At 37.6% G+C, this 11,125-nt stretch overlaps 1 protein-coding gene across 1 annotated transcript in view; it reads right to left on the bottom strand.

Annotated features, from left to right (window-relative positions):
• fras1 (Fraser extracellular matrix complex subunit 1) overlaps window positions 1-11,125 on the bottom strand; it is a 352,266-nt gene that overhangs the window by 27,539 nt on the left and 313,602 nt on the right. Inside the window, exons 48-49 of the mRNA XM_015373599.1 lie at window positions 10,227-10,454; window positions 2,353-2,466 (exon numbers count right to left, since the gene is read on the bottom strand). Coding sequence (XP_015229085.1) covers window positions 2,353-2,466; window positions 10,227-10,454 — 342 coding nt within the window. The remainder of the gene's footprint in view (window positions 1-2,352; window positions 2,467-10,226; window positions 10,455-11,125) is intronic.

The raw sequence follows: 11,125 nt of genomic DNA, 5'->3' as shown, positions 1-11,125 counted from the left end.
CTCCACACCTGAAGAAAATCCATTTGATTAAAGTGATTGTTTAAAGTTTGCTACAGAAAGGAAATTGTAGAAAATGGTGAGGACACCAATGATGAGGAGAAAGATGAACACACATTAATATAGGCAAAAAAAGCTTCTCCGTATCATCACAAAGACAGCATCCTAAAAGGAAACTTTCCTGGTGGTATAATTGGGTTGTCAGGTGTTGTTCTTGGCAGACTTCATATAATTGAAGGGATACTGGAGAAATGTACGAGTTAGTCTGGACTCAATCTAAAAAAAGAAGTGAGAATGGATTTCAAAATAGCCAAGGAAACATTTAGTTGGTTTCAGAGAAAGAAAATAAAAGTTTTCACACCTATAGTTTGTTTATTTTCCATTCATGAGTTTGTTAACTTGTAGAAAACTGGTAATCAAATGATCTAAAAGCTGTTCTCAGGTTATGTCAGCTTGCAATGACGACGTTGCTTCCAACCATGTTTACGCACATAAAAAGAACATCCATGAAGATGGCGACAGCAGTAACAGGGATAAAAGTTTGCTACGTCAGAGCTGATTTGAAAAAAGTGTTTCCATCTCCTGTTTTGTACCACTTCAAGCGAGCATTACAACTTTTTTTTTTTAATTGAGGGAGGTTTTTTTAAATTGTATGCGATATTTCAAGGCACGAAATACAAAATGTTAAATGGAAAGCCTGGGTTCTGCTTCATGTAAATCATCAGGAAACTATTCCAAAGGGATTTAGGACAAGCATCCATATGCTTTAAACAAAGACACACAGCCTTTGTTAATAAGTTTCATGCATCTACTGCATCCTATAATGCTACACATACTTGGCAATAGATGTTTGGCTCAACCGTGCAGTATTTACCTAATAGCAATATAGGATCAAGGTTGAATCATATAAACACCAAAAACAAACTACTCTAGAGTTTGTTTGGAACCATGACTGATTGGACGATGTTTCTGGATGCAGCTAGTTTGGTCTGAACTCAGGGGTAAACATGTCAGCTATGAAAACTCCCTAAAGAAAAAGAAAAAGGCTTGCAAAATTCACACATGATGTGGTTAGAACAATGGGTTAAAATAATTTCTTAACCAATTTATATAATAAGGTTGTTAGAACAGGAGAGTTTCTGAAGTCGTCATTGCCAAAAGCAGCTTCTACACAAAATATGTAAAACTTTTCTGTAAGTGTGTTCACTATTTCTCCTGGTGTTATAATTTATTTTAACAATACCATAACTTAAACTGTGGACAAACTCAATGCCGTACATATCGGTAAAGCAGAGACAGCAGTTGCGTCACTGACACCTTGTGGACCCCTTCGCAATTGTGGACTAGGACGTATCTTTGCAGATGTAATGGTGCGAAAAATTCCTCTTAAACCCACCTGATACTAGGTTGACTGACCGGACCTTATTTATACCCCAAGACATGGCAGATTTTAACATGATGGTGAACCGCTTAAACATGACACCAAAAGCAAAGCAAAGAGTGGTACTTTTAATTACTATGCTAATAACTGTGTATAGTTCATTAGACTGTTGGTAAGGGAATGGGGTGTTGTGCATCATATAGGGCCCACCCAGATAATGTTACTTATGGGCCTATTGGTGTGCCGTTACACGATTGGAGTAACTTACATCCTTTTCTATATGAATTACTAGGCACAACATCTGGTGTGAATTTTATGTCAGATATCTTATTAAAAGCATTCAAACTGTGAAAAGCATTGTAGAAATATATATATATAAAGAAACAGGCTGTTCTGCAGGATGATGCCGAAAAAAATCTTATGCAAGTTTGTGCTTTACCTTTAATGAACAACACCTTTTATAAAACAAAAAAACAGCACACCAGAGAAGAGCAAAATTTAATTTGGTTAGTTTAAGCAAATTACTATTTACACTCTAAATAAAAGTTTCACGCTTGAATGACAACAAGCTCAAGTGTTTGCGTGAGCAGCAGCTGAAAAAACACCTCATGACCGCACAAATATTCGCTAACAGGCTTTGCTTTCTGCTCTGCAACCGCTGAGAGGAATCAGAGGTTTAACACTTTCATAATTTGCTTAAGTGATAAAACACAGAGGATGTAATTAGCAGCAGTGCAAGCAGAGCACATAATTTCACAAAATGCCATTTCTACAGTGTTCAAATAAACAACATAATGTTGCATAATTTGCTTTACTATGTTAAAAAAAAACACCTGCAAGTGGAGGATTTAAAGTTTTAGAATAGTACATTTTCTCCACATCTAACAGACAATAAAAGAGAAAAAAATGCATTTGTTTAATGAGAAACTTATTTTCTAACTTGCATTCTTAGAACGGCCTGCATTGTACTGTACCTTGTTTTCCATGTATTCCAGCCACTGCAGTCCCAAATTGGTGACGATCCGTGGCGTTCCATCATCAACCGGAAGAATGTCGATCTTAAACTTCTGAGGAGCAGCCGTTACAACCTGGAAAGTCCATAGATTAAAAATAGATTTAGAAACAGGGAAAGCAGATGCATTTAGGGGTATTTAAGACAAAAATCTGACAACCCAACAAGTATAGACACTGATAAGAGTTCATTAAGCTTTGATGTAGCATCAGTGTAATTTAAAGTCAATAACAAACAGCCAGCTCTGCTGTGATTGGTCAGCCTGCATTGCAAATGTGTTTCATGATGGTGTCATAAAGTTCAGGTGTAGGAGCAGAAATCCCAACAAGGCGGTCCATTACAGGAAGGGAGATGATCCCCTGTTGCTTCATTAAACAACTGAGACAAAATTCGACTTTCACCTTTATAATCCTTTGGACATCCTAATTATATGACAAAGATTTACAAAGCAGTTAATCTGGTCTGGATCTGGACCCAAAGAAGGTTAATCAGAACTTCCAAATATACTCCAGTTCCTATGCTGTGAAGAACTTTCACACCATTATGTAGTAATGTAATTGATTATGGGTGGAGACCTACGTCTCTCTTTTCGACAGTGTTATATTTTTGAGCAACATATTTTTTATCCCATAGAAAGTACCCATAGAAAGTGGTTCAATGATTCTTGGCTGCATATTCTTTTTTGGACAGGGATATTAATAGAAATATTGTTTTTGTAAAACCTATATTTGATAGAAAGGACTTCTGTCCCAATAATTCAGGTTTTTTGCCCTTTGTTTTTCAATAGCAAAGCTATTAGCTGAACTATTGCAGCCCAAACAATGAGTAATGATGTTGTCTCTACTATAGAAAGCACCCCTGGCCATTTCTGTTTGGTTGTGCCTCTTCCCTATGGGGGGCCATAAAGAAGGCGTTTGGTAACATTATAAACTACACAAGGCTCAGTGCATCATCCATCTGATCGAAAATGTTCCCTTTTGTTAGAAAATGTCTATTTGTGAGCTTTAATCTGTGATTAGTGCTCATTCAGTGTGACAGATCACACTCCCACTTCAAAAAGTAGTCCACGAATAACAAAATTGGGGCAGTGTCTGACAGTTTCTGGGAAAATCCTGCAGTGTGATTGCTGCTGCAAGGAACCTCTGATTCATGTCCTCTTCCGCCTGCCCATTAGTACTCCGACCTGTCACCCCTTCCCCCCAATTTTCCTCCCCGTGTTCCAAGCATCCGAATCCGATAACAGGCTCTTTAACATGCCTGACTTGCCTTCCATTTATTGATGGACTGATACTGATTCTGTTGCAGCAACAATTCATACTTTCTCGCTTCCATCATGCAGGATAAAGAGTCAATACCAAAGCAAAATAAAAAGTGACTGTTTCTTGGATAGAAGCATCAAATGCAGCTATAGAAAGTACTCCTAAACCTAATGATACCACCTGGATATATAACTTTTAAATGGTCAGTATGATGAGGTGACTGTATTTAATTTCATTTACAAAAGTTCAGGTTCTTACTTTATTGAGTGACCAAGGTAACACACAGAGCCACAGAAATGACTTGCTATTTCATTGAGTCTCAGAAGAACAAGGGACTTTACAAAAAGCAGCCTGTCAACACGCAGCTGCTGTTAAAGCCAACATTGACACATGCCACTGAAGGATCCATTCATCTCGTTTATACATTATTCATATCATATCTAATAACAAGGCACCGGTGGGAGAAAATTCACCTCGAACATCAGCAGCAATAACACCACAAACCAGCTTCCAGTATGCAGAAGATGTGTGGATGTGGAGGTGAACGTCCCCAGGTGATGGAGAGGTAATAAACAAAAGCCTGAGAGGTGTTTGTGTGTGAATATCAGTACCTGCGAGCTGTCCTTCAGTTTAATCACACAGACTATTAGCAATGACAGATGGTGCAGGAAGCAGGAGAGGAAGGTCTAAACTGACAGGCAGAGGAGTCGACCATCGTCATAAAATTGACATTAACATCACAGGGACAGACGCTGCTGTTTCCATCAGAGCTCTGTGTTTGCAGCTATGGATTAGTGGCCAGTTAAAGGAACATTACTCTGAATCTTTTTACTCTTATACCTTTTTTTCTTTTCTCTCGACCCACAAACCATATATTTCTTTGCAAAACGTTGGAAAAATGTGAAGATTAAAAGGCTCTCCAACTATTTCAGATTTAGTACAAAGAAGAATTTCTTTCAATGCAGGAAATGTTCAAAACAAACTAATTTTTATAACATCTTCGTGCTTAGGAAGTTTAAATTTCACAACTTCACAATCAGATATTTAGGATATATGTCCGACTGGCCCTCTTGTTGTGTCTTAATCTTTATTCTTGCACAATGCGGTATGCATCCCAAACTGTTATATTCTTGTACACATTCATTTATTATAGAGATACCCCTGTCTAGTGCCTTCATTCTGAAAGATGATGCTGGTTGCAAGATAGACATGGCATCTAATATATCCTACTGCTGGTACCTTTATATCAGGGATGCTGAAGTCAAGTCTTGGAGAACTACTATCCTGCATCTATTGAAAAAAGTAAAAAACCTTCTTCCTAAGAATGTTATTCCAGACAAATGTTTAAGCTGCTATAGGACTACGATGTTTGACGTAATTGATTTTGTCGAATAGAAGAAAATGTTGGCACAAACTGTTATCTTGAAAGCATTGTTAAAGGCAGTATATCATATGCATTTCCCTCCAGTGTCTTCAGAGGGCAGTATATCTTAAATTATGTGGTGAGCAATGCCGACCATATCCCATGATTCCTGAGAGGAAAGGGGAGAACACAAGGTCTGAGTAAAATGTCTTTTTTTTTTAATCCAAACTAAATTTTCAGGAATATGTCAAACAAGAACAAAAAAATACCTGCTTAGTTATCATGATATGGCTGAGCTACAAAGTACATCAGTGCTTTCATTCTGCTGTTAGTTTCCAGCTAGCTGTCAAAGCCAAACTTGGAGGGAAAGGATTCTCCCTGGAAATCTTGCCTAGCTTCACGACTAAAGATACATTCACAATGCAGGCCTTAAAGCTGAATTACGTTTTTTTTTTTTTTTGTGAAATTCGATTGCGTGGTTGTACAAATTTCCAAATATATGCGACTTCTATTTGATCTCCCGTGTGAACTGCATTTATACAACTTAACTGTCCTGCATGCACAGTAGAGGATGCAATGATGCAATGAAGGGTGATAGTGCTTAAGTGCATCTAGAGATCTTTCATTATTTTTTCCAGTGAGAGCCAATTCATTAACAATACATCTTTCTTTTCTCCAAATTATCAATTACCATGGTTGTCTTTCTACCTGCTTTTGTGTCGCAAAATGAAGAATACGGACCTTTGTTAAGTAATAATGACGTTCAGGTTGGATGAATTTGAACTGGCCGTTCAGATGCAGGTCGCATTTGAGAATATCAGATATGTATCGGGTTCAGGACACATAGTCAAGTGGCCTGGGTCGCATTTGAAAAAAATCGGATCTTTGTTGGTCAGACCGTCATGAATAGATCAGATACAGGTTGCATATGGGCAAAAAAAAAAAAAAATTGGGGTTGGGATTTGGGTTGTTTCAGGCTGCAGTGGGAACATAGCCCATGAGAAATGAAACACATTTATAATTTAGTCAGATCATATCTAAAGGATAATGTTTAGCTTAATTCAGTGTTTTAATTGTTACATAGGTATATGGCTGAGATTAATGTAAAGGTGTTTGATAGGATAAATTTATTCTCCTTAAAAAGACATTATGTAGGTTCTAACTGAAAAATATCTTTAAAATAGTCTTCTTTTTTGACCCTTTACGATTGAAACATTGTTTGATGAGCAGAATGACACCTCAGTAGTTCAGCGCCTATGTGTCTATAAACCGGTTGCCTATTTTCATAAATTTACTTCGGTTGGAAGTTTTTACGCTGTTTGGCGGATGTCACATCAAGCTTGTCTATGTTGAATGGGTCCAACCTAGAAAAAAATCTATACGAAACTAATGAAACTCAACATAAGGTCAAAAAGTTAAAGAAATCATAAATAAATACAAGTGTGAGCTACAAGAATTATGATAAGTTAGCTGCAGTTCTGTGTTTTAGCCACAGGTGGCAGTATCATTAGAAAAGTCCTTCCTGCTTAGAGGAAAGCTGCAAAGTTTATTTGGAAGTCAATATTTTTTTCATATTTATTTCTGGGTGTTGAGGGTGGTGACATTTCTTCATAAAGGAGATGGTGAAACACGTCAATATGCTTCCCTTTTTATCCTGCAATTAAAATCCTTGTAAACATTAGGCATTTTTAAGAGCTATAGGGTCAAAAGTTAAAAATAAAAACTTTTTATATATTTTTTTCAAACAGATATCAATTATACTGGTTTTAGATGAGAGTCGCAAACAAAATGTAATAAAGAGACATGCAAAGTATTGTAGAAGAGACCAACTGAGTTGAGATATGTTATCAAGCAATGAGAAAATGGAAATTAAACAACCATGACTAGTTGACTAATAAAAAAAAATCTATTAATTAGTCAAATTTAAAAAAATAATTATTAGTTGCAGCTTTATTGTGATACATCTCTGTTTACCAAAATCAATATCCTTATAAGAGAGAAGGTGGTTTCTCCTTCACTGCCTGCTTATTTCATCCTGTTATGAACCTTAGCATCTAGCATATTACCTGAGGGCTGAGTTTGAAATAGAGCTCTTGCTTGTTGAGCTATTTTAAGCATTACATAAATACAAATTGTTTGGACATGATCTTTAATGTTGTTTTAATTCTTTTATAGCTGTTATGATGACAGGGGTGTCCAGGTTTGGTCCTCCTCAGCTACTATCCTGTATCTTTTAGAAGTAATTGAACATTCCTGTATCAAAAGGCAGAAATCCCTCATCAGCATTCAGTTATTCACCTCTCCAGAAGCCGGGTAGCGATAAAATCACTTGATTCAGCTGCATTGTTGGAGGGATGAATCTAAAGTTGCTCTCCAGGACTGGATATAAAAACCACCGCTCTATTACACTGTGTTAAACACAGACGTCTGCTTCAGACCAGAAAACTGACAAAACCTCCCAAATTTATAGAGGTGCTGATAAAGACGATGGTCGGTTATGCATTTCATCAGCAGCTCCTGGATGTTTCTATCTCCTTGAAGCAGAAAGTTTGCATGTTTTTTTTTGTTTGTTTTTTTTACCAAAGCATTTCTTTCTTAGCTTCATGGAAATTCAATAAAAATGTACTGAGGGATCTGCCTGGGGTTTGAACAGCTGAGGTTAAATTGAAGCTTTGAGATTTCAGAAGCTTTTTTTATCCTTATACATGGAAAAAAAGTACTTCTTTTTAAAATCATGATTGTTTGTGAAGCAAATAAGAACAATACAAAGAACCTAGATCTTCCTTTTAGCACTTCCTGCACACTACAGAACTCATCGGTCACTCAGAGATATTGGCACTAGTACAATAAAAGATGATTAATCTGTTGAGGTCCCTCATACTCCTGACAAATCTTTATTCAGAGCCATTCCCCTAAGGCATCTTGATGTCTCGCTCTGTGTTTCTATGACTCCATAAATCAATTTTTACCTTGCTTCATATTGTTTATCTGTCAGTAAATTAAACATTTGGAAAACTTTTCATATTGACCCGTGTTCTCTCTTTTTCAACATTCAGTTGTGAATTTGTTTATTTTAGTGTGACTTAAAGGTATAGTGGAGGATTTTTGCTGATATTTTAAGAGACTTCAAAACAAAAAATGCACATTCCCAAGAGGAAATGCCTATTGAACGTGTGCGAGAGCACTCACAAGCCCATTTTTCCTTGTGCACGCTCTGTTTAAAAGTTGCTGTTTGTGGTGTTGACGTGTGCGACCCATGTGTGGAGGCCTTGGTCCTCGGCATGGCCAACCCGGGTTCGGGTCCTGGCTTGTGGTCCTTTGCTGCATGTCTCTCCCTCTCTCTTGTGCCCCCTTTCATGTCCGACTACTGTACAGTGGCGAGCCACTAGTGCTGCAAAAACCTAACAAAATACCCCCAAAAAACTAATTGCATCTCTCATACAAGCTTACTTTCCAAAAGAAGATTTGTATTTTTTTCCAGTATTTCAGAATCACCACCAGTAAGTGAACATTAAATGTAAATCCCTTTATTGTACCACAATGGAGAAATGTAACTCTGCATTGAACCCATCCTCTTAGGGAACAGCGGGCTGCCATTGTGTGGCACCCGGGGAGCAGTGTGGGGTTAAGGGTTTTGCTCATTGACCCAGAGTGGAGGCTGTGGGGATCAAACCGGGTACTTGCAACCTTCTCAGAGCACAAGCGCACTGCTCTAACCTCTGGGCTAACACTCGAAATGGAGCAAATCACATAGGACAGCGTTACGTAAACATATCACCAGAATGATTGACAATTCTGAGGACCACTTATTTTGATGATCCACCCGCAAAAAGAACATCCTCCACTATACATTTAATAGTTTCACTCTTAAAGACTGAAACATGTGTAAACATGAAAGCTAAATGCGGTTAAAATTGCAGTTAGTTCTCTCTATCATGTTCACACAATGTGCCGAGTTCAGCTTCGAATCTCACAAAGTTCTAGTTGTTTCTGTGGGGTTTTAAGAAATTATTAAGTAAGAAAGTGATGGCTTAAACATGCTGTAGATCAAACCAGAGGTATTCAGAAATAAAGGGGTGAATCTGCTTCTAACCTGTCAGTAGCAGTAATATTTGACAGTACTGTAAAAATCATGCCTGCCCCATAACAGATTTCTTATGCTTTTGGTGTCTCTCTTAAATGTTTCAGATTATAATGACTTTAATATTAATTTATAAAAACTAATAAAGCTAAGCATAAATCAATAGCTTTTATACCATGAAATCCCTGAATAAACGTTTTGCTTCCAGGGATTTAGAATCACTGCAGTAAATAGAGCCACTCTGAAAACAAAGGAAGTTAAAATATCTTAAAAAGAAACAAATTATATTCTGATCTAAATGAAATCAATGACAGATAATAAACAAAGTAACTGACATCCTTCTGTCTGGAAACCACTGTAGAGAACCAGTAGTGGACCTGCTGAGAGACTCTCCTACCATAAATGCTGCATAAGCCCATCAAAGACTCATAAAGGACGACATAAAATAACCCAGATTAAGATCTGAACAACTGCAGGCCTTATTGGTCACAGAATTTATGATTTAACAATAAGACAGGGCGAATGTGCAGAAATGTCCTCCCTTGGAGACTTCCAGGGCTAAAACTACTGCTGACCAGACAAAGATCTGACTTACAAAGCCTTTAAAATACTACTCAGACATCAATAAATGGTATTGATGATGTCATCACCTAGAGCTGCTTTGCTCCTTCAGTTGCTGTAATGAATAGATCAATGAATTTCCAATCAGTTTGGGACTTTTAAAAACACTTAAACAATGCAGCAGGACCATTCATAGAACAGAAGCAAGTCCACATAGGGAGGGATTCGTAACATGATTAGGATTTAATAATGGCCTAGTCAAAGTAGAACATTCAGTTATTCAATCAGTTCAATGTTGCTGTGGTATACCCTTAAACATGCAGTTTATCATTTTTAATCCCCCCGCTTGCGGCTGATTTAAAACAATCCTGCAAAGTAGAGCTTGTCTTTCTTTTCAAAGCTTTTTTGTTAAACCTATACTAACTAATTCTACCTTTTTCCCTCCATAAAGTGATAAAAACCCACCTACCAACCAGGCTTTATGTGCAAAAACCCACAAACACAGCAGCATCTCACTTGAATCATGCATCTCAGATCAAATGGGAACAAAGCTGCACCACAGTAACACTCACCTCCTTGTTTGCTTCCTCCACCATGAAAAAGTCATTGGTTCCGTCCGCCACGGTGAAGGTGAAACGGTCTTTGAGCGAGTTGGAGCCGTCGTGGTTGTAGCTGATGCGGTTCTGGTAGATATCCTCCATGGTGAATGTACTGGTCTGCCGGTAGTGCTGGCCATTGCTAGTGCGTTCGATGGTCCCGTGGCGAGGAGGCTGCACGACGGTGAAGATTATGTACTCGGGCTAGAAGTTAAGGTTTTTGTAGGGAAAAAAAGACATAAGAATAGGTTTTTAATATTGAAATGCTACGATGTACGATGTAGAAATGACACTAATGCCTGATTTGTGGCGTTTCTGTCATGTAAAAGAAATAGGACACACTTTGTGCTAAGTTAAGTAGAGGTATACATTTAAGTCCTGAATTAAAAAAAATAAATAGTAAAAATAAAGATCTATTTAATATTTACTCTCACCCTGAATAAAATAACACACAGGAGCATCACATCCCGCACGCATGATGAGAGCATCATATGACGCTTGCATGATGAGAGCATCATTGTTCTGCTATTTTCACTCAAATGAAAATGGATTACAGATTAAGGACATTTGAATCAAATGAAAGCTTCCAATATGCCGAGGTTTGGACGTCAAAACAAGCCTACCCTGTCAGTATAGCATACAACTGCTGCAAAAAAGCACGGAATTAATGTGGGGACTCGGAATGTTAAGTGTTCATCATAACAAACAGAGAATAAAATAAAAAATAATTAAAAACTGAAAATTAATTAAGTTAAATTTTTTTTATGATAATATTGCGGGGCTGCACAGTGCTGCACTGGGTACCAATATTGCCTTGCAGTAAGAATGTTCTGGGTTAGAATCCTGACCCGGAGTCTTCCTTAAGTGTGTATTTG

This window comes from Cyprinodon variegatus, unplaced genomic scaffold, assembly GCF_000732505.1.
Source record: "Cyprinodon variegatus isolate N-32 unplaced genomic scaffold, C_variegatus-1.0 Scaffold89, whole genome shotgun sequence".
Taxonomy (NCBI): Eukaryota; Metazoa; Chordata; class Actinopteri; order Cyprinodontiformes; family Cyprinodontidae; genus Cyprinodon; species Cyprinodon variegatus.
This window is presented reverse-complemented; position numbering and strand designations above follow the sequence as displayed.